Source organism: Eublepharis macularius, chromosome 5 (assembly GCF_028583425.1).
Source record: "Eublepharis macularius isolate TG4126 chromosome 5, MPM_Emac_v1.0, whole genome shotgun sequence".
NCBI lineage: Eukaryota > Metazoa > Chordata > Lepidosauria > Squamata > Eublepharidae > Eublepharis > Eublepharis macularius.
Genome location: NC_072794.1, coordinates 17,963,816 through 17,987,371, shown reverse-complemented (window position 1 = coordinate 17,987,371; position 23,556 = coordinate 17,963,816). Strand labels below are relative to the sequence as shown.

At 46.0% G+C, this 23,556-nt stretch overlaps 1 protein-coding gene across 2 annotated transcripts; it reads left to right on the top strand.

The window, feature by feature from the left end:
* The first annotated feature begins 42 nt into the window (after positions 1-42).
* Positions 43-21,734, top strand: DUS3L (dihydrouridine synthase 3 like). Of its 2 annotated transcripts, XM_054981769.1 has the most exons (13): positions 43-199; positions 2,077-2,383; positions 4,398-4,943; positions 7,147-7,188; positions 10,348-10,500; positions 10,974-11,090; positions 12,038-12,103; positions 13,132-13,242; positions 14,974-15,070; positions 15,805-15,880; positions 17,221-17,409; positions 19,706-19,834; positions 21,550-21,734. In XM_054981769.1, exons 1-13 carry the CDS (start codon positions 153-155, stop codon positions 21,620-21,622), a joined length of 1,953 nt encoding a protein of 650 aa, XP_054837744.1. In that variant the 5' UTR covers positions 43-152; the 3' UTR covers positions 21,623-21,734. The 2 variants fall into 2 exon arrangements, with proteins under 2 accessions (XP_054837744.1, XP_054837745.1); XM_054981770.1 differs by lacking the exon at positions 10,348-10,500.
* The last annotated feature ends 1,822 nt before the right edge of the window (positions 21,735-23,556 follow it).

The window sequence follows — 23,556 nt, the reverse complement described above, 5'->3', positions numbered from 1 at the left end:
CCGTCTACGTCGCTTGACTCTTTTCGCAACTCGACGGCGGCGCCCTCGCCTCCTTGAGTGAGCGCATGCGCTTCCTGGAAGACGCGTGGTCGAGGAGACAGCGAGGGTTGGGGGGTGTCTTGAGCGCCCCCTCCAGAAAGCCTTGATCCGGCATGGAAGCTGCTGGAGGGGCTGCGGGGGTGGCGCCCATCAAAGCCCAGTGAGTATCAGGAAACCCTCGACCCTTTTAACTGTTGCCAAGCTGCTCCCCCCCAAGCTCACCTCCTCCAAGGGAGCCTGATTCTTCTCCCGCTCCCTCAGTCTTTAACCTCCTTAACTCCTGATCAGCCCCTTTTTACGGAGCTCTGCCAACCCATTTCTTTTCCCCTGTAAAGGAACCTTCCACCCACCCCCTTCTGCTAAAGTGCTCCCCTTTCTGCAACCTGAGCTGAACCTCCTTTATTATCTCCCTCCTCAAACGTTTGTAGCTTTGATCTGTCACTTTTTTTAGATTTGTATACCATCCTTGAACAGCTATCTACAAACTAGTATATAGCATAAAAATCAAGCGTGCATCTGCAATAAAATCCATTACAGGTTTTTTGATGTTGCTTTTATGTTATTTTCTCCCCCACTGATGTGAGGGTTTTAATGGCCATTGATGAAGGTGCTGGGTGAACCCCCAAAGAGGGTCCTCTCCCTATCTGCCATGCTTTGGAACATAAAGAAAACTTGACTATTGTCATGCATTATACATTGGTCTCCCATCTAAGTTAACTAGGAGGCTTCAGTTGGTGCAAAATGCTGCAGCTTGACTGTGAGTAGGAGTGAGCAGGAACATCACTCCCATCCTACAGTCACTTCATTGGCTACCTATCAGTTATCGTGCTGAATTCGAGGTATTGGTTATTATATACAAAGCTCTTCACAGCCTTGGCCCAGCATACCTATGGGACCACCTCTCTCCCTATTTCCCTCCCTGGCAGCTTCATTCATCAGAACAGGGTCTCTTGCAGGTGCCAGCCTGCACATGGGCAATATCAACAGCAGCCCGCACACGGGTTTTCTCTGTGGTGGCCCCTACCCTATGGAACGACCTGCCTGAGGAGATCAAGAGAGCCCCCACTCTCCTGGCTTTCCATAAACGATGCAAAACAGAATTATTCAAAAAGGCTTTTTACCCAGATAGTTTAGTTTAGTTTATTCAGTGTTTAACCCGCCCTCCCCACAAGTGGGCTCAGGACCGGGTACAACAGTCATAAAATACAATTACATAGCAGATCCTACAATAAAATTCAGCAATTAAAATTATATATGTACAAAAAGCTGATATAGTTGGCTACACGTTCCTGCCTCCAGCATACAAAGAGGACGTAGACAGACACATGAGCTGTACTCAAATACCGGAGACCAGTGGGAGGCTCAATGATGGTCCTGACGCTGCCCTCAACCGTAAGCCTCGTGGAACATCTCCGTCTTGCAGTCCTGCTGAAATGATACAAGATCCTGTCGGGCCCGAGTGTCCTCAGGGAGTTCCACCAGGTTGGGACCAAGACCGAAAAGGCCGTAGCCCTGGTCGAAGCCAAACAAGCCTCCCTAGGGCTAGGGATCACCAGTAAGTTCTAACCCGCTGAATGAAGCGCTCTCCAGGGCACATACTGGGAGAGACGGTCCCTCAGGTATTCTGGTCCCAATCCGTTTAGGGCTTTAAAGGTTAAAACCAACACCTTGAAACAGATCCAGAATTCCACGGGGAGCCAGTAAAGCTGCTGTAGGATTGGTGTAATATGTGTCCTGTATGGAACACCCATCAGGACACGAGCAGCAGCATTCTGGACCCATTGTAGTTTCCGGATCAGTCCCAAAGGAAGCCCTGCGTAGAGTGAGTTACAGTAATCCAGCCTGGGAGTGACCGTTGCATGGATCACTGTTGTTAAGTCCTGGGCTGAGAGATAGGGGGCAAGTTGCCTGGCTTGCCGCAGATGGAAAAAAGAGAAAGACCTCCAATGAAGATGCAACTGAACTAGCAGGTTCCTGCAGTGCAGGTGGTACTTCTGATGAAGTCTGAGCAGCACTCCTGAATTCTTTTCTCCGTAGGTACCTCACCACAAAAGAAGAGTTTCACACTTACCTTGGACAAGAAGGGGACCCAAGAAATAACAAAGGCGATGTTAATAATGATGATGATGATGGTCAGAAAGACATCAGCAGTGACCCTACCGAGCCTCCTTCCAAGCTACAAAAGTTGGAAGAAGACGGGAAAGAAGCTCGTCTGCCAGAAGAGGCAGCCGAAGACCTGAAGAAACCTCCTGGGCGGAAGAGGGCCCGAGGACAGAACAAGAATCGGCCGTGCATGAATCCCATGCGTTACGAGAAGCATCGCCTGTGCCCGTCAATAATCCAGGTAAAGTGTGCGTGGGAGGTGGGTCGGGGCTCCGAGGAGCTTACTTTGGGTAGGATTTGTTGAATGGGATATCTTGGAATCCACATAGCACTCGCCTAAGCATGCTGCTGGTAATGTGCCTTGTATCCCTTGGGATGGTTTCTAGCGGCATGCCATTAGGGAGGTGGTGGGCTTTCCCCAGGGACTTCAGGCAGAAGCTGAACAGCCGTCTTTCAGGGATGGTCTAACTTTGCATGGCCTGTGTTGAGAAGGGGGTTGGACTGGCCATTTCCCAACTCTAGTAGTCTAAAACCAATATATCAAAGAACATAGAAAGCTGCCTTACAGCGAGTCATCCATCCCGTTGCTTTCAGCTCTGCCTGGGGAGGTCTCCGCATGGTCTTGAGCAGAGAAAAGGCTTTCTCAGCTGTTCTCTCTCACATCTCTTAACGAGAGAAGCCAAGGTTGAACCTAAGGGGAGCAAACCATGTGTTTTACCCTGAAGGGCCTGGAATTAAACCCTAAGTAATTGGGTTCCATCAGGCATGCTCTGATGTTGCCGGAAGGTATCTGGTGTCCCCTGTGAACATGAGATTCAACCTGCAAGCTTGATGTGAGCCCATGATGATGATGATGATGATGATTTACATTTCTAACTCGCCCTTCCCACAAGCGGGCTCAGGGCGAGGTACAGCAGTTATAAAAATATAATACAAATATTAAAACAATTCATAAAACAACAGTTCATCTCAAAATCAACAAACAGATAATAACTGTCCCAAGATGGGGTCAATTCCATCTTGGAATTCTAGCCTATGTGAAGCATATGTGTGTGTGTGTCAGTGTTTCCTAACCTTTTTTCCCCATGGAGAAACCTCTAAATTAATTTTTCAAATCCCAAGAAACCCCCGCCTAAGAAAACGTTTATAGGCCAGGAAAATGTGATGGTGGGGAGTGCGGTTCAGTTACGGCTAAATTATTGTCAAGAAAATATATTGGTTAGAAGACCTGCTGTACGTGTCAGCTTACGCTGCAAGAAAAAAAGTGAAGCGTTTCCCCAGTATTTTTTGTATTATCTAATCTTTTCTTAAATCAAGAGAATGTTTACTAAACCATCAAAACAGTGTTCACATCCAAGCTCAATATGAGGCTTCCTTTCGGTGTGATATTTGGGCTTGTATATTTTTTCACAAATATTAAATTCTTGACTGATTTCTCACGGAACCCCTGATAAGGTTCCGAAGAACCTGAGAGTTCTGTGGAACCCTGGTTGGGAAACCCTGGTGTATGAACATGGGAAATTGCCTTACACATTGGAATATCTAGCTCAGTATTGTGTGCTCTGTCTGGCAGCCGCTCACCAGGGTCTCAGCAGACAAAGGTCTTCCCCAATATCTGTGATCATTTATGTGGAGATGTGATCATTTATGTGGATTTAACCTTGGACCTTTGTCATGCAAAGCAGATGCAATATTTTTATTATAATAATAATAGCATTTGATTTGTATACCGCCCTTCAGGACAACTTACTGCCCACTCAGAGCAGTTTATTATTTTTTTTTTTTACAGAGTATGCCATTATTATCCCCACAACAAAACACCCTGTGAGGTAGGTGGGGCTGAGAGAGCTTGTAGAAGCTGTGACTAGCCCAAGGTCACCCAGCTGGTTTCAGGTGGAGGAGTGGGGAATCAAACCCGGGGCTCCAGATTAGAGTCCCACGCTCTTAACCACTACACCAAACTGGCTTTTAACACCTAGTCTTGCAATTGAATTATCCAAAGCAGTGTACACAATGAATGTCAAACTCAGGCCTAGATTACCCCTCATGCCATATCAGTGGAGCAACCAGCATCAAACTGATGAGTTATATCAGAGAGGGGAGGCTTGGAAATAGGGGTCAGCCTTAACTTGACTGTCTTTCTGGCTGATTCCTCACCCTCCTGTTGAGTTTAGGCCATAGGTGAACTGCTTTTCAGATGTTTGTCAGCTGACAGAGGCCATCTCTCTTACACCAAGCTGTTTCTCCTGTCGCAGGAACGTGCAGAGAAATGCTTCTTTGGGTCGCAGTGCCACTTCTTGCATGACGTGAAGGAGTACATGGCCACAAAGCTGCCGGACCTCGGAGACAGCTGTGTCCTGTTCAAGAACTTCGGCAGGTGCACGTATGGGGTTACCTGCCGGTTCTCGGGGGCCCACCTTGGAGAAGATTACCAGAATGTTGTTAATGCGGACCTTTTAAAACAGTGGGAGGGGAAACCGATAGTGAAAAACAGCCTCAGTAAAGAACTACAGCAGCAGCTGCGCAAGAGGAAAGTGCCCTTTGAGAAATCCAACCAGTACCTTCGCTGCTTGGGCAAATCCAGCTGTGCGCCGACAGGGGAGAGCAATGCGACAAACTGTTCCCTTTCCAAAGGGAGTGTGGAAGTTGCCAAAGAGAAGGGACTGGAGGTTGTTGGCGTGTTGGAGAGAGAAGGGTCTGTGCTTGAGGGTGCCCACCCACCAGTGGAATCTACTCTCAAAATGGCTGGCACCGTCACAGATGAAGATATCGTAAAACTAAGACCCTGTGAGAAGAAAAAGGTATTTATAGCCCGGTTTCAAATTTCAAAACAAACCAAATGCGAGTTTCTTTTGAAAGAGCGTTCCTCAAACTGCTGCTTTCTGGGGAATACTCCTTTTTTAAATTTTTTAATTAAGATATCCTTAATTCTGTTGCCTGAAATTTATAACAACAACAACGTTCGATTTATATACCGCCCTTCAGGACAACTTAATGCCCACTCAGAGTGGTTTACAAAGTATGTTATTATTATCCCCACAACAGCAATCACCCTGTGAGGTAGGTGGGGCTGAGAGAGCTCCTAGAAGCTGTGACTGACCCAAGGTCACCCAGCTGGCTTCAAGAGGAGGAGTGGGGAATCAAGCCCGGCTCTCCAGATTAGAGTCCCGCGCTCTTAACCACTACACCAAACTGGCATAACGGTATGGATTTCCCTTTGGCAGAGGAATAGGCCATAATGGTGACTTTTCCAGAGATTCAAAAGGAAACCTCTCCAAAAGAGAGTCATTCTGTTGCAGTTTCATCTCTCACAACGCCACCTCCAGTCACTGCATTTTTCTGCCACAGCAACACCGGCAGAGATTCTTGGTCCCCCTTGCAAGAGATTTATTGTGGCATATGCTTCTATGGGGCTGCCTGTCTGATGTGTTATTCTCCTTTGGCAAACACATGGGCACGGAGGGCAAAAAATGTAAGCAAGGCCATGAAATGCAGGAGTTGCAGTTTACAATATTTCCCCCCCTGTAATCCACCAGCTGACGGGAACACTTTGTGCCTTCTGCAAAGTGCACTTTGGGCTCAGAAGGCTAATGACACAATAAATCCTTTCGTCTTCACAGCACCATAAGACTCAGTTCTTTTTGCCACTCAGAAATATCTAAAACTTGGAAAGGGTGCTCCACTCCTTTGAGATGGCCTTTCATGGGTTATGCAGAGGCTGTTTTGCTGCCGGCTCTGTGGCCTATGGTGTCAGTTTCCCTCTAAATCTTCCCATTTTTAGGGTGCAAAATTCCTCCTATGGCCTGCATGTCCACATGTCATTTGTAGTTATAAACAGCCCTGCCATCTTGGCATACCAGCAGCTATGCTTTGCTGGCGAACATGTAAGAACATTCCTTCAGCGTCGGACCAAAGGTCCATCACGACTAGCATCTTGTTTCCTACATGGATCCAGAGGAGTTAGCCGTGTTAGTCTGTAGTTGCAAAACAGTAAAGAGTCCAGCAGCACCTTTAAGACTAACCAACTTTATTGTAGCATAAGCTTTCAAGAGCCACAGGTCTCTTCATCAGATCTGACGGAGAGAGCTGTGGCTCTCGAAAGCTTACACTACAATAAAGTTGGTTCGTCTTAAAGGTGCTGCTGGACTCTTTACTATTTTGTTTCTTACAGTGGCCGTCCAGCTGCCACTTCCTAATAGCAGGCCATGAAGGCGAAAGCTTCCCCCTGTTGCTGTCCCTCCACTAAACTGACCTTCCAAGTTCACTGCCTCTAAATATGAGGGTTCCATTTAGTCGATAACGACGGATAGACCACAATTACCCCTAATCCCGTTTTCAAGCCATCTCAGTTGGTGGCTATTGTTACATCCTGTGGCAGTGAGTTCCAGTGTTCTGACCTCTGCATGTGTATTGAATGGGCGGAAGTTAATTTTTACCCAAACCTCCATTCAAGTTGCACTGCCCTGCAGTTGTTGATTCATTTGTTTACTTCATTTATAACCTAATTTTCTCCCCACTGGAGGCACAAAACATTCTCCTTTCCTCTGTTTTAGCCTCTCAACAGGGCTGTGTGTGTGTGTGTGGCTGGTCCAAGGTCGTCCAGGAAGCTGCAATAGCAGAGAAGGGATTCAAACAAAACATGATTGTAGAGCATGTATAATACGTGTGAGAATAAAATTATAAAAAAATGTTCAGTGAATGTAATTGTAATCTCCTGTGAATTATGAGCTGGACATCACTTCTGTATTGGCTAATGGGCACTGCATCTCTGCAGTTTTCACAATACACCTATTTTTATTGTTAAAATCTCTAGTAGTGCTGTATTTTGTCTTCAAAGAGATTTATCTTCATCTTTTCCTTCTGTCATTTGGAGAGGGGATTGAAACTGGATCTCCAAAAGCTTAGTCCAGCACCCTAACTACTGTACCATGCTGTCCTGATGTATTGAAATCTATTTACCGTTCATATCTCATTCCATCCTCTCTTTAACTCTTTGTTTTCCAGCTGGATCTACAAGGCAAGCTTTACCTGGCCCCTTTAACAACAGTAAGTGGAAACACTTCCTCGCTTCGGTACGATTTCAGTGCTTTGCGGCTATCTATCCCATACGTTCGGTTTAAAACTCCAAACGCAGACTCAAGCATTCTGAAAATGGCATCATAAATATGGAAGCTACAGGAATATTTTTTCAGTATTTTCTCACCTTCACAAACCACGTATTAAAATCCCAGTCGGATAGCATATCCTTCCTAACGGTCATCATCAAAACAGGGGGCGATCATAATCCTGTTTTCTGGAAGTTCTAAAAAGTAGGCAAACCATTAGGCATGGTTTTGATTTATTAAACATTCACCTCTGACCTCTCAACATGCAGCTCCCCCTTAAAAAGTGCGGCCATTAAAATCGGCAAAGATGCATATAGATGGTAAAAGAATGCCTTTTTGGAAAGATGGGGAAAAGATGACTATAATAAATCCAGCAAATGAGCAGTAAATTAGTCAGTTCTCCCCAAATCTCTCCGTATTTTTGTCCCATTGTTTCTCCAGGCAGTATGCGTTGTTCTCCCCTCCCCATCCTCGCCGTGACCCTGTGAGATAGGTTAGCTTGAGAAGAGAGGCTGAGCCAGGGTTACCCCATGTGCGCCATGGCAGAGAGGGGATTTGAACACGGGTCTCTGAGGTCATAATCCGAACCACTGCTGAGCTCTGGCTCTCCTCACCAGTGGATGGTCGCCCCACTTAATGGACCTGAGCAACAAAAAAAAGAGGCAACCTCGGCATAAAGCCAAACTACAAGCCAGAGGGGAGACCCCACTGAGCAACACAATTAAATGAATCCAATACACTCAAAATATAGATAATTGAGTATACGTAAATGCTATTAACTATATAAAGTGCTATATAAAGTGTACTCATAATCTCACTTGTTACATCTGCAAGAAAAGAAGCCGTGGTCAAGAAACTGTATTTGTAATTTACAGTCAGCGAGTGTATAACCTTTTGGTATCTAGTTATTTGTTGTATTTAATGTATATTTATTATATTTTGTATATTGTATCTGTAATGGATTATACTAGCATGGTTTGGGTTATGATGACGTGTATACTGAGATTACGAGTACGCCTATAGCACTGGAGCACTTTATATAGTTAATAGCATTTCCATATACTCAATAATTATTTATGTTTTGAGTGTATTGGGTTCAGTCAATTGTGTTCCTTGATGGAGTTCCCCCTCTGGCTTGTAGTTTCACTTACTGGACCAGCAAAACACCAGTGAGGCTACAAATGCAACATGCATACATCATGCATATCCTAAATAAATAAATGTCCACTGTATATGATTTGCAGATGTAATGATAATGATCCCAGGTTTTTTTTAAAAAAAAGTTTTAAAGGATCTTAATACTTCTTGTTGGGATTTAGCAAGTGTCATCTTTCAGCCATGAAAGAGTTCAACTGTTTGTGTTTACCTAGAGATAGTTAGTTTGCCAGGACAGAAGAGGAGTTGCATGCTTAATTAAGGGATCTCGGATTGATTATTGGCTGACCATTTTATTGGGGGACAGTTAGAATTCGTTCACGTACACAGGGATTAATTGCTTGCTCTTTGTTCAGTCCTACTTAGTTCACCAAGATGTGAAGATGTAGCAGCTAAGATTAGCTATTCCGCTTTACTACCAGTGTACCCTTTTTATCCTATATGTCGTAAATATTTTATAAACCAGATCACACGTATCTGTGATTTTTAATTCCGCTGTGCATATTTCATAACTCTGCCAACACTTCTGCATACCATCTTCCAGAAATGTACGCTGGATCGGATTCTGCACATCTGCTCCACTTTCCTCCAGCCCAAGGGGGGGAAGGCTCCTTACACCAGAGGAAAGTAGAACAGTTTTACAAGATCCGTTTAACGTAATGATCTGAGTGCAATTCTGGAGAAGTTTTTATTCAGGACTCCTTTTAATGAACATTGTTTCTGCGTTATTGGCAGGATTAAACTGTACTTTTAAACTGTGTTTTTATTCATTTCATGGTTATTTTCTTTATATTGTAAGCTGCCTTGAGCTCCTGCAAGGTAGAAAGGTGGTTGATAAATGTTTTAAAACAAGTAAATTTGTAAAAGTTAGTGAGCAGAACAGAGGATGGTCTGAAAAAACTCCTCGGTGTAGTGTCCTTTCGGCTTATTCCTGAAGCTTTTGTGCTTCTTTGCTTGTGCAAAATCTGCTACAGCTAGTCACAGAAAACACAAGAGCAGCCACACTGTAACAAACCAGTGGTCTGTCTAGTCCAGCATCCTCTTTCACATAGCAGCTAACCATTTGCTTTGGTGAGCCAATGGCATAAAACCAAACCAAACCTTCCGTTGATGTTGCCTCCCTCCCAGCACTGGATTTCAGAGTTTTGCTGCCTTTGTATATGGAGATTCCCTTTAGTCATCAGTTTGATGTAGTAGTTAGGAGTGTGGGATTCTAATCTGGAGATCTGGGGTTGCGTCCCCACTCCTCCTCTTGAGGCCAGCTGGGTGACCTGGGGTCAGTCACAGCTTCGAGGAGCTCTCTCAGCCCCGCCCACCTCACAGGGTGTTTTGTTGTGGGAATAATAATGACACACTTTGTAAACTGCTCTGAGTGGGCATTAAGTTGTCCCGAAGGGCGGTATATAAATCAAATATCATCATCATCATCATCATCATGACTAGGAGCCATTGCTGGACTGCTCCTTCTCCCATGAATCTGGAACCTCTTTTTAAAAGCCTTCTTTTTTTTTCTTTAAATTTTTAAAAAACCTTTATTGATTAACCAGAACAAAACACACAAAATGCACAATACTACAATACCTATAATATCTTAAAAACTTAAAATTAAAAAATTAAAAGCAAAGGGGAAATAACAAATTTTTAAATGCAATTAATTCAAAAACACATCATTATCCTTCCTATTTGGGATAATATTATTCCACTTTAGATATTCTAGAGCCTGCTGTGCTCGTGGCCATCAATACATCCACTGGTGGTAAATTCCACATTTTAATTGCCTTTTGAGTCAAGAAGCATTTCCTTCTGTCTGTCCTGTACCTGTTTGCGCATCAGCTTCTTTTGATTCTAGTACTATTAAAGAGGGAGAAAAAAAAAACTAATCCTGAGTGGCATCTGCTGAAAGCCACAAAATTGACGGTCGCACCCAATCTCCAAATGGTTTCAGTGTGGCAATCTCCCGTTCCGGAGAATATGCAAGAGGTTTGGAGCCGACGTCACCTGCGGAGAGATGGCGATGTGCACCAACCTGCTGCAGGGACAGTCATCGGAGTGGGCCCTGCTGAAAAGGCACTACACGGAGGACCTCTTCGGTGTGCAGGTGACTCGATACATGTGGGTGGGAGGGCAGAAGGGATCAGAAGAAGAGCTTTGCCAGATTGGACCAAAGATCTTCCTAGTCTGGCCTCATGGATCTTTCACTCTGTTGCAACAGTAGAGAGCCTTCTCTTTAACACTGTTCAGTATCTAGGCCTGCTTGTGAAGTGATTTTTCTGGGGTTGTGCTGGAACCCCTGGGAGGGCTGTGGCTCAGAGTCTCTCTACATGAGACGCCTCGGAGCATGTTCATCAAGTGTAGGGAGATGCAATGTTAGCTGGGAATTGTAGTTTAAAAAGACGAAGCCTGCAGAGATCACTCCTCAGAGGGTTTGTCAATTTCATCTTCGCCTCCAGGAAGGCTCTGTCAATTTCACCTCTCTAGTCTAAAACTGTGTGTGATCACAACCAGAAGGCAGCGAGGAATGGAAATGATTCAGTATAAGGCAGCTCACGTGTGTTCACTTTTCCTTGGCAGCTGGAGGGAGCCTTTCCAGACACCATGACCAAATGCGCAGAGCTTCTGAACCAGGCCGTTGAAGTGGATTTTGTGGATATCAATGTGGGCTGCCCAATAGACCTGGTGTATAAGAAGGTAGCGTGTCACATTCAACAGGACTGTGCCATGCATGCAAAGAAATGAGGCTGTAGCTGTAGCTCGGTGACAGAATTCGTGCCTGGCATCTCAGCAGTTTCCATCCGCACGTCCTGAAATCAGGACTGTGAGAATAGCTGCTGTTGGGAAAGGGGGGCTAGTGGGTGCATTTGGGCCTGCGGCTTAGTTCTGAGTGGGTGGGATTCCACACTCCTCTTCCACTAGGAGCAGTGCTTTCCTCAGGTACAAGGAGCCACCTCCTTGCATCAAGGGGCAGTTGTTTGTGCTGGAGGAACGTTTCACGTCTACTGGACAGATCTGTGGAATCCAGACCCCTGAGAAGCCCAGCCTGTTTTCCGAACCCTACAACTTCAGATGTCTGGAGTCTCTCCATCTGTTTATATCTCCATGCTTTCTCCAAGGAAACCAGGTGCTGCACCAGGTTCTCCCATATTATCCTCACAACAAACTTGTGTGATAGATTAAGATGACAAAGAGAGTCACAAGTCCAGGATCACCCACTAGTAGGTAATCAGAGCCTGTTTACAGTCCTAATCTAACACTCTGACCACTATCTCACACTGGCTGTCCGTACGGAGGGAAGAAAGAAAACTAGCATGTCTGGAGAATGCTGAGTTTAGAGCTTTCCTCCATGATGATCCCGTTTCCCAAGATGGAGGTAATTTGATGGCTCCTCTGTGCAAAACAAAAAAAACTCCTCTGCACACAGAAAGGTGAGTTGTCAGGACAGGTTTCTTCCTGACATGCTAGTTTTTTGCACAAGGAATTTGAAGGCTAGCCACCCCATTCATGGAAAACTCTACTCTATGAATGCTATGCTCCATTTCATATCTTGGGGCAGAGAAAAGTTCTGCTTGGACTTGATGGCTGAAAGGGGAAATGTGCATTTGATTTTTCACCCCAATTTTGCCCTCCTTTCTTGGCAGGGGGGAGGCTGTGCCTTAATGAGCCGCGCCAACAAGTTTGAACAGATTGTCCGAGGCATGGACACGGTAAGAGAGTGTATAAGAAGGCACCCTCGGTGTGGTTTCAGCCTGCACTGGTTTTGTCTGCTGCTCTGTGATCCCTTACTCCCAGTGCAAGGCCACTTTTCAGTTGACAGCAGTGTTCAGACTGTAATGTGATCAGTTGATTCATACTATTGAATACCTGGAAGGTGATAAGACCCTACAGTAGATCCTTAGGGATCCGTGCCAGATTTATTGGAGCGGTCGTTACAATTGGTCTTTGGTCTCCCTTGATGTTGGATGCTGCTGCTTCCAAAATCGTTTTCCTCTCTCATTACCCCTTTCTAAATCCTTGTGGTCCTATTTCCAGGAGAAAACGTCTTCCTTTGAGGCTTACCATGGCTTTCGTTCCCCTTTCATGTTTCCACCCTTATATTCCTGCTTGAGACCTTTGCTTTTCTGATGTTAAAAAGCCAACTGAAGAAAAGAACCAACTGTTTTTTGAAACAGAATGATCTCTACAACTGCGTAAAATAAAACATAACATTACATACTGCATTCCGGTCACAATGCAAACCTTTTCAACTGTAACATTTATTAAACAGACACGTTAACAAAAACCCTGCTAAAATTCCAAATTCTAAAAAAAAAAATGCTCATTTGACATTCAGAAGAAAATAAGAGCTGTAATTCAATAGAAAAAGTAGTATTAAAAAAATGAAGAAATAATTTGAAAATTTGTCACTCTTCAAAGATAAATGAGGAGTATCTTCTGAAAAAGATCGCCGCTCTTATGAAAGGGTTACAGTCCAATTGTAATAGAAGTATTATATTTTATACCAAAGTGTTACAGAATTTATATGCCATGTGGCTTCTTTTATTCAATAGGTATTTTTATGGCACACTGCTTTTACCTGTGTGACTCCCTGCCATCCAGCACTTTCCGAGTTCTTCACTCTGCCCTTCTTCCTTGCCTCCCTTCATGCCCGGAGCCCTTTAAAAAGAGCCTTTGGCATTCAGGGGCATGAGTCCTATGAGGTTCCAAACGCCTGCGTCTTCTCTTTCTTTGCTAGGTCTTGGATGTCCCCCTGACTGTGAAGATCCGGACTGGAGTCCAAGATAAAGTCAATCTGGCTCACAAAATCATCCCTAACCTCCGAGAGTGGGGTGCTTCCTTGGTCACGGTAAGTAGTGCCTCCCCCGCCCCCCCAACCTCAGTGCATTGTAGGCAGACCTCTGCTCTGGGCTCTGAGGAAAAATTATTTCAGTTTAATAAACTTGAGTGTGTCTGGGTTTCTGTCCTTTCTCAACAAGAGGTGTCAGGATGAGACCTGTGAATATCCCAGCACATCTTTTCTCAGGGATCCCCTGTCTACTAGAAAGACTGGCTGAACACACACATACACCTGCTGTCTCTCCCTTTGCTGTGTGTAAATTTCCCCTGCCCTTCATCAGAGACCCGTAATCCTGGTTTTCATTGTAGCAAGGCCCTCTTTAAAGCCACTGCAGACATAACTGTAGTGAAGGCCTGTGCATGAGGTGAAGGGTGGGGCGGGGAGAATCGGACTTACCCCTGAGAGGTCCACCATCCAGGAGCATTGCGTCTGTGCTGATCCCAGGAGAGTGCTATTCTACTCAGGCGCAGGAGAGGATTCTGGGATATCCCCGCACGGCTGCCCTGTGGATGGTTTCCCTTGTGGGGGAATGTTCAGGTACATCATGAGATTCCAGAAGAAGGTTATGTATATGTTTTCTCTGTCTCTGTCACCTACATAGGCATATCTTTCAAAAATGCTTCTCGTTCATGAGAATGCACTAGGGTGGGGTCCAACGGATCCATTCTGCTAGCGGTGGCACTTTCCTTCGGCACTAATAATAACAACTGTGCTTATACACTGTTTTGCAAGACAGGTTAGTGCCCCATTCAGAGCGGTAAGCCAAGTCAGTGTTGTTATCCCCCACTATGTAGCTGGGGAGCTGGGACTGGGAGGAGTGGCTTACCCAAGGCCACTTGCCGAACTCATTGCAATAGTGGGATATGAACCAGCAGAGTGCTGATTTGCAGCCTGACCGCTTAACCACTGTGCTAGTGAAACAGATCCATGGTATCTAATCCTGGCTGTCCCCGCCCTCCTCCAAGCCTTGAGTGGGAGTTACCCTTGGGTTAAAGGATTTGTGTGATGCAGCGCTGCTTGCTTGCTGTCTTATATGTTGGAAGAGCCCAGCCAGATCAGACCAACGGTCCAGCTAAGGCAGCATCCGGTTTTCCTGAGGGGCCAAGGGAGGGGCCTTAGAAGGCCTACAGGAAGAGGCTGCCAAGCAGCTGCCAGATGTGCTGCCTCTAAATGTTGTGCCTAACAGCCACTGATGGACCCATCCCTGTTGGAGGCGATTAAGATTGGGTTCAGCTGGTTCAGCATCCTGATTCCCAGCAGGGACCAACCAGATGCTTCAAAGAAGCAAAGAAGCCCTCAAGTAGGGCAGGAAGGCAACAGGCCCTCCATTACTCTTGGTCTGCCTGCATTGGTATTCAGAGGTATACTGCCTGTGCATACGAAGGTTCCCTTTCGACCTTGTGCGTAGTAAGTCTCCTTATGGTTCAAATCTGAAACTTTCAAGAGCAGAAAGATGTGTTGTTGCCCTCAGTTGGCTCCCAACTCATCCTGCAGGTCATTTAACCCCCCTCCCTTGGAGGGAAGAGCCCATAATTTGGAGCATGAAATCCATCTCCAGGGGCCAGAAGAGTGACTGCTGCTCCAGCCACCCTACCTCGTTCTCAAGTATCCCACAGGTCATTTTTATAAGGCATTTTTATTGTCGCAAACTGCATCAGAAGCAAAGTTGAGCATAAATAAATTTCATGCAAGCTGTAACCAGTATCTTTTCTTTCTTTGTGACCCCTTCTCCCCCCTCAGCTCCATGGCCGCTCGAGAGAACAGCGCTACACCAAGGGGGCAGACTGGGAGTACATCGCGGAGTGTGCCAAGCTTGCCAGCCCGATGCCTCTTTTTGGTAGGATGTTTTGCCTTGAGCTTTTCTTTGGTTTTTATTTTGGCCCCTTTTGCTGTTAAACTGTGAGACCGCCTGCACTGTGCATAAATTGCTGGTGCTGAATTTGCTGCCTCCTCTCTTTGTGGTTACCTTCTCAGAATCCACCTCTTGTCCTTGTTGTGCTTTCTGCAATTGATTGATGGCACCCTTCTATTTTTGTTTCCAGTATTTCACTGGCTAAATGAGCCAGTGTGCCAAGTTCAGGTGGATCAGAGCTGAGGAGCCAAACATCTCCTCCTGCCTTATAAGAGAAGCCCTGCTGAAATAGACCAGGGTATGAATGCGGCAGCAGGCCTGTTGTTTACACCCCCAGGAAACTTGTATTCAGAAGTAGATTGCCCCTGAACCTGGAGGTTCTAATAGCTGACCGTCATCTGTAGTCTGACTACTTTTCCGTTAATTTGTCCAACACTTCTTCAAAGCAAGCTCACCCAGTGGCCATGTCCTATGGCAGGGAATTCCATAAGTTAATGTAAAAGGTGGCAGGCAAAAATGACCTTAGTTTTCTTCTGTAACCTCAGTCTTCACAGAGCTTTTATTATTTTTTAAAATGGAATTAACTTGTGAAAAGCAGAAATCTGGCCTGGTGCAGCTGGGAAGTGCAGTTGTTCAGGGAAACGGGGATTCCTGAAATGCCTCTCGAAATAATCTTTTATTTCTTGCTGATCCCTGGCTGTCCCCTCCTATGGACACAGGAAACGGGGATATCTTGTCTTTTGAAGATGCAAATCGAGCCATGGAGACTGGAGTCTCGGGGATCATGATTGCAAGGCAAGTGCCTTTCCCTCTCTTTTTTTGGAACAGACATGAAGGTAAAAATGCCCTTTTAATAAAATCAAAAAGAGTCCAGTAGCACCTTTAAGACTAACCAACTTTATTGTAGCATAAACTTTCGAGAATCACAGTTCTCTTCGTCAGGTGCATCTTGACGAAGAGAACTGTGATTCTCGAAAGCTTATGCTACAGTAAAGTTGGTTAGTCTTAAAGGTGCTACTGGACTCTCTTTGATTTTGCTACTACAGACTAACACGGCTAACTCCTCTGCATCGATGACCTTTTAATAAAAGCAGGGAAAAGATACCATTCTGCCTCCCAAATGTTGAGTTGAAGAATTATGGAGCCTTTTTCCATCCGTAAATCAGGGTTTCTCTCTGAGCTCAGTAGCAGACCTCTTGCTTTCATGGAAGGGGTCCCAGATTCAAGCCCTCACTTAAAGGATCTTCGGCATTAAGTTTTTGAGGAAAAGCTTTTCCGAGATCCTGGAAATCTGTCACCTGTTCCTTGGAGGTCCATTTTAATAGAACAGTGAGATGAAAAGATTTTGAATTTAACAAGACTCGTTCCTGTTGTTGTTGTTGTTTTATTACACTTCTAGACCGCCCTCCCCGTCTGACAGGCTCAAGGCGGTGTAACAACATACGATTTTTACATAAAGATTAAAAACAAAACATTATAAAAACATTAAAACATTATTCGATATACAATTAAAATTGGCGGATATAAATATTGAAATACAGCATTTTAGACGCAGGGCTTGGCTCTTGCATCATGCCCTGCGCCACACTTATGAGCTCTTGCATGGGTGGTGGATGGTCTTCAGTGGTATGGCGGGCGAGAGGACAGCCTAGCCCCCACCAAATGCCTGGCGGAACATCTCCGTCTTGCAGGCCCAGTGGAAAGATAACAAATCCCGCCAGGCCCTAGTTTCCTCAGACAGAGAGTTCCACCAGGTCGGAGCCAGGACTGAAAAGGCCCAGGCTCTGGTAGAGGCCAGGCAGACCTCCCTGGTGCCAGGGACCATCAGCAAGTGCTTATTAGCTGATCGAAGCGACCTCTGGGGAACATATGGGGAGAGGTGATCCCGAAGGTATTCTGGGCCCAGTCCACATCAGCTTATCAGCATAAAACTCTCCTCTTACAAAGTGGGTTTCAGAGTGGGTGTCCCCTCCCCTACACAATGAAGTGTTTATATTTCCTGACTGGGCTTCCAGTTTTGGACTATGGTGTTGTTTTAGACTTTTAAATGTAGTGCAAGATGAAATCCAGTTGCGGGTTTGGAAGGGCAGGATTGATGTTTTGCTAAGTACAATGGTTTGGTCTTCTGATCACAGAGGAGCGCTGATCAAACCATGGATATTTACGGAAATCAAGGAGCAGCGGCACTGGGACATTTCCTCTGGTGAAAGGCTGGATCTCCTTAAGGACTTCACCAGCTACGGCCTGGAGCACTGGGGATCAGACACCCAGGGCGTGGAGAAGACCAGGAAATTCTTGCTCGAATGGCTCTCGTTTCTGTGCAGGTAGCTTCATCCATGACTTCTCTGGTGTGTTTGTATTTCTCCATAACCCCCGATTCCTGTGGAAGAATTCTGCACCGGGGAACAGTGTTGTAGAGATTGCTCAATATAGTGTCAATATTTGGTGACCGGGCGACTGTGCTTAGTGCTAGAGACAAAATTATGCATGAAGGATTCTGCAATCTGAATTTTACATACTGTCATTTCTTAATGCACAATTCTGTTCCAGCCGATTAGGTGGGCGGGAAAGGTACAGAAGCAGGAAATCCTACTGCATCCTTTGGAGGTGATTTACACCATATGTTTTGCAACTGGGCGAAGGCCAGAAAACTGATTCAAAACAAAAAGAAACGGAAACTTGTGATTCTTGGGAGTGCAGAACATGGCCAGATTATGAGAGATTGCCCAGCAGAGTCTCTGAGCTGCTTGTTGAGAATCATCTCTCTCTCTCTCTCTCTCTCTCTCTCTCTCTCTCTCTCTCTCTCTCTCTCTCTCTCTCTTTTTTTTTTTTAATTTGATGATGGCAGGGATTGAACTTGTGACTTTCTGCTTGCAAAACATATGGTCTTCTGAGCTGTCAGCCTTTCCCAGTCCTAACCAACCACACAACTGACTATGGATGTTTGACATTCCCCGTCCTTACTCTGCCATTCAGCCTAGGCTGCTAGTGAACAGTTTCCCCAGAATCTCAGAATGAGCGCTTCCTGGAATTCTTGAGCTGGAAATTGCTTGAGTTGGATCTGGGACTTCTTAACACATGAAGGTTCTCCCACTGACCTGCAGCGCTGCCAAAAACACTGGATAAGCAGATCTGCTTTCCCATGTTTGTGAAGTTATGCCGTGGGAGGAGTCCCTATCAATATAACAGATCACCCATCTCATTTGGGCCATCCCCGAAAAAGAGCCATTGTGGTGTAGTGGTTAGAGTATCAGACAAGGTCTAGGAAACCCAGGTTCAAATCCTTACTCTGCCATGGAAGCTTTCTGGGTGACATGGGGCCAGTCACTCTCCCCCTGCCCAACCCACCTCACAAGGTGGTTGTGAGGATAAAATGGAAGAGATGAAAAGGATGTAAGCTGCTTTGGATTCCTATTGTGGGTATAAATGAAGTAAATAAATAAAAGATTTGGCCAGTGGCTGAGAAATGGGATACAGGATGTGTATTCTTAATTTGCCCCAGAGCAGTAGTGGAATTGTGGGTCTACCTGTAGTTAAGAACATAAGAGAAGCCATGTTGAATCAGGCCAATGGCCCATCCAGTCCAACACTCTGTGTCACACAGTGGCCAAAACTCAGGTGTCCTCAGGAGGTCTGCCAGTGGGGAAGGGACACTAGAAGCCCTCCCACTGATTGCCCCTCCAAAACACCAAGAATACAGAGCATCACTGGCCTAGACAGAGAGTTCCATCTATACCGCGTGGCAAATAGCCACTGATGGACCTCTGCTCCATATGTTTATCCAGTCCCCTCTTGAAGCTGTCTATGCTTGAAGCTGCCACCACCTCCTGAGGCAGTGAATTCCATGTGCTAATCACCCTTTGGGTGAAGAAGTACTTCCTTTTATCCATTCTAACCTGACTGCTCAGCAATTTCATTGATTGCCCACGAGTTCTTGTATTGTGAGAAAGGGAGACAAACACTTCTTTCTCTACCTTCTCTATCCCATGAATAATCTTGTAAACCTCTATCATGTCACCCCTCAGTCGTCGTTTCTCCAAGCTAAAGAGCCCCAAGTGATTTAACCTTTCTTCATAGGGGAAGTGTTCCATCCCTTTAATCATTCTAGTTGCCCTTTTCTGCACTTTTTCCAGTGCAATATCTTTTTTGAGGTGTGGTGACCAGAATTGTACACAGTATTCCAAATGACGCCGTACCATTGATACAGGGGCATTATGATACTAGCTGATTTGTTTTCAATTCCCTTACTAATAATCCACAGCATACCGTTGGCCTTTTTTATTGCCGTTGCACACTGTATCAACGTTTTCAGTGAGTTATCTACCACGACTCCAAGATCTCTCTCTTGGCCAGTCTCCACCAGTTTGGACCCCATTTATGTACAAATTATTTTTTTTTCAGAAACGAGCATGTTTAGTTGGGTCCTGTAGATCCGTTCCACTAGTGATAGCGCTCTCCTTCTGTGCAAGGAGCCTTCCCTTATACAAGACCATTTGTGCTGGCCTCTTGCATCAGCAGAAAGCTCGCTGTCAGGGAGAATGCCATCGCTAGTGGGATCTCGCATAGCGCCGTTAAGTGTGGCCTCTCTCTTCTAATTGAGCTTTATGTCGCTTTGGGAAGGTACATTCCAGTGGGTCTGTTGGAACGGCTGCCACAGCGAATCAACGAGAGGCCTCCATACTATGTGGGCCGAGACTACATGGAGACTCTGATGGCCAGCCAGAACGTGGGCGACTGGATTAAGATCAGGTCTGAAATTCGGGGTGGGCAGGTGGGAGGGAATAGCCAACTTTTTTTTGCTTCAGAGGGTGTCACTCCTGCTGTTAGGTGCTGGATCTCTGCATCAAACATCCATTTTGCATGTTAAAACTGCCCCAGTCATATGGAAGGAGAGGTATATATATGGGAGGGTCCACTTTTTAAAAGCAAAAAGAGTGGTTGCTTTTGTTTTGGCTGAGACTGGCCCAAGGACACACAAAACGCTATGTGGCTGTCCACCACATTAACCTCTGTGCCTTGCTGACTCCTCCTGAACCAGGGTTTGATGTGATGTCTGAATACAACTGTTTCTCAGCCTCACCTGCCTTGCAAGCTAGAGCCTAGTGTAAGCTTGAAGGTGATGCAGTTGCCAGATGCGTAGCAACTGGTCATATCCTGCTCACCTTTTAAGCCAAGTGGTTCTTAAAACAGTGGGCTGGGACCCAAAAGTGCATCTTGTGGCCAGGAGGAAGATGATGGTGGGGAGCCAGGAGAGGCAGCTTGATGGGAATGATGGGTTTGCCTTCCCAGAATGTGCCATGAAAGGCAGCCTGTTGCTCAATTAATGATACACCCTTAGAAATGTTAAACACACACAGAATAAAATATACTGTGTGGTTCATTGTTAACTAGGGGTGTGCAGCCCGAAAAGATTCGGGTTTACCCAAAGCGGGGAAAATGCAGAAATACCATAATTCTGAAGCAGCAAGCCGCTTCAGAATTATGGTATTTTACTTGCTTCGGCATGCTCCATAAATATTTGGAGCATACTGAAGTGAGGGGAAGCAACTCCCCCCCACCTCCCCCCCGGGGCAACCCCACCCCCCTTGGGGCAACTCCTCCACCCCCCACCCACTTACCTAGGGGGAGGGGGATCAGCTGGGTGGCGGGCCACCATGGCAGCATGAGGCTGCAATGGCCTGGAGCCAGCCAGCTTCTCTACCGCTGCACTGCCTCCTGAGCCTGCAGGGCAGTGGGGAAGGCTGGACCCTCCTCTGGCCCTTCCTGCCCCTCAAATGGTCATGGCACCACTGCAGCTATTTGAGGGGCAGGAAGGGCTTTCTCTGCCTCCTCTGCTGCTTCGTGGCCCCGGGGGCAGCAGGGAGGGCCAGAGCCACCGCTGCTGCCGATGCTACAAAGGTAAGTGGGGGGGGGGGGCTGGGGTGATGTTTAAAGGGCCCCGCCGCTGATTACAAGCAGCGGCGGGGCCCTTTAAACGCAGCCCTGAAGCTTTCCGAAGCATTACCAATGCTTCGGAAAGCTTTGATTCGGGTTTTCCGAATCTTTACGGATTGGGTCCAATTCGGGCATTTTTTCCAAATCAGATTCCCGAACCGCACATGCCTATTGTTAACTGTCATGAGATTCCTGTGTTTTAAGTTGGGGAGGGGTACAGTAGCATGAAGTTACATTGCAAGTGGGTCCCAAAATTATAGGCATTTTGGATGTAGGTCCCTCTTCAAAAGGTTTGAGAGCCACTGGTCTAAGTTCCAACATCCTAAAAGTTTAACTGCCCTCTCCATCAGATCTTCAAAGCCCTTGATAGCCTAAATGGTTGATACAGAAGTCTCAGGACATCCTGTTTTATAAAAGTTCTCATTCCGCATCAGAGCAGAAAGCTGGGTAGCCCATTGTTCTTGTAGAAGTCTGCCCCAGGAGGAACCTCAAACCAATCTGTGTTCAAAATATTTCTCTCTTTCTTGCAGTGAGACGCTTTTGGGCCCTGTTCCTGCCAACTTTACTTTCCTGCCAAAACACAAGGCAAATTCTTACAAGTAGGTCCCAGCGTGACAGGAAGAGAAGACAAAACACCATGTCTGCGTGGGAGCCAAATACACACTTTGCTGCTCTCTCTACTTTAAATTAAAACAAAAATTCTATTTTTAATTTGGCTGCTTTGTAGCGTCAAGGTTTATTTACTTAATCCCGAGCAGCATCTCTCCAGCCTTCGGTGCATCACTGGTTGCCCCAGCCTTTTTGTACAAACAGGCTTCTTGATTGAGATTTTTGAAGCTCATCATTGACTGGGAGGTTTCAAAGGTAGCTCACAGGCAGTGTGCTGCTGTTCCTCATTGCCAAACTGTTTACTGGAAATCAGCACCCCAGCATTTCAAAGATCTCTTCGTCTTGCCTGTGTATCAGGTCTGGCTCCTCCCTCCTCTAGCGGCTATCCTGCCTTCCCCAGAGCACCCTCCAGGACCTAAGTAAACAGGAGCCAGTCCCATTTTCACACAGCTACTGAAAGTCCCCATGCCTTCTGGGAGTTGTCTCAGGGACACCTCTTTTCCTCTTCCACCTTTTCTCTTTCCATTTAAAAGGATCTCAGACAATAGAGTTGGAAGAGGGGTCTCTCTGCCCATAGGGACCATGGAAAGCCACTGCCAGCTGGAAGAGATGCTACGGCCCTGAATGGAATAAGCACAAAAAAACCTCCATAGCTGTGCTCTTTTGCTTTTGAACTCAATGAGATGTCGGTCAGTGCAGGGGTGGGGGATACCCGTCTTGCAAGCAGAGAGGCTCATTCAAGCAAGTGATGTGTCCAGGCTTCTTTGCCTGGGAAGAGTGGCTATCAGCCTATTCAGTAAGGCCCACAGTCACACATCACATCTGTGGCAGTACTCTGTCTGGGTACTGACCTCTTGAGCCTGCAAAAAAGGGCTCCCCAGTTACGGTAGCGGTCTCCCTACCACTAAAAGCTCCCTGTACTCAGGGAAAAAAATAAGCCAAGAACTTTTCTTCTCTGTTAACAATACGTTTTGTATCATTCAATTATCTGAGGATCTCATCGCTGTCTGAAGCAGAACCATCCTCGATCCAGTAGGAGACCTGAAATTTGCACAACAGAATAGGGAGGAATGACTCCATACACTGATTCCAAGCAGGCTGTGGTTGCTGGTTAATGGAAAATGTGACAGCCTCACCTTCAGGAAGACGGGAGCAGCTGAGCAGGAATGATCTATTGTAGGGAACACCAGGATACAACTAACTACAGCACCTGTATGGATGGAAGTTGGTCTCCATCATCAGTCCCCCCCCCTTTTTTGTGTGGAATTTGGGTGTAGCCGGAAAGAGCTTCAAGCAGTGGGAGTATAGCTGAGTAAAGCTTTGCTGATGGTTCTCAAAAGCAGCAGAGCCTCTTTTGTGAATTGTTGCAGCTGGAATCCAGCAGCAGAGGATGATGGGTAGAAAGCAACGTAGCCAAGGAAGAACTTGAATTTTTTGTAACCCAAAGCAGCATTTTGTGGGTGGGGTGGGTGAGGAGGCCATGGCGAGGGGGATGTGTTAAAAAGGCACCAGACTCCCTACCACCAGCAACCTGCTCATCCAAACTCCTGACTTCCTGACACAGATTTCCTGGGTAAACATTCACCATTAACACAAAACAAGGTAGGATACTTTTTATTTCATGGAGGGTGGCCCTGCCCCCTATTTTCCCTCTTACCTGCAGGTAGTACCAGTTAATACATTCAGAAATGGGTATAATAAAAAAAAAACCTCCAGACTTTACAGCAGGAGACAATTTGAAAATCTTATTTTAACAAAACAAGTTATTTTGGAAACAGCCTCCAAAGAGGAGAAACATTTACTCCAGCCTGGCAGGCTGTGGCCCCTGAGGGTCTAAGGACAACAACCCCAGCGCCCCCCCCCCCCCCGCCCCGGGTTTTCCTTTAGCAACTTTGTCATGAGGTTACAAAGAAGAATGGAACTCAGCA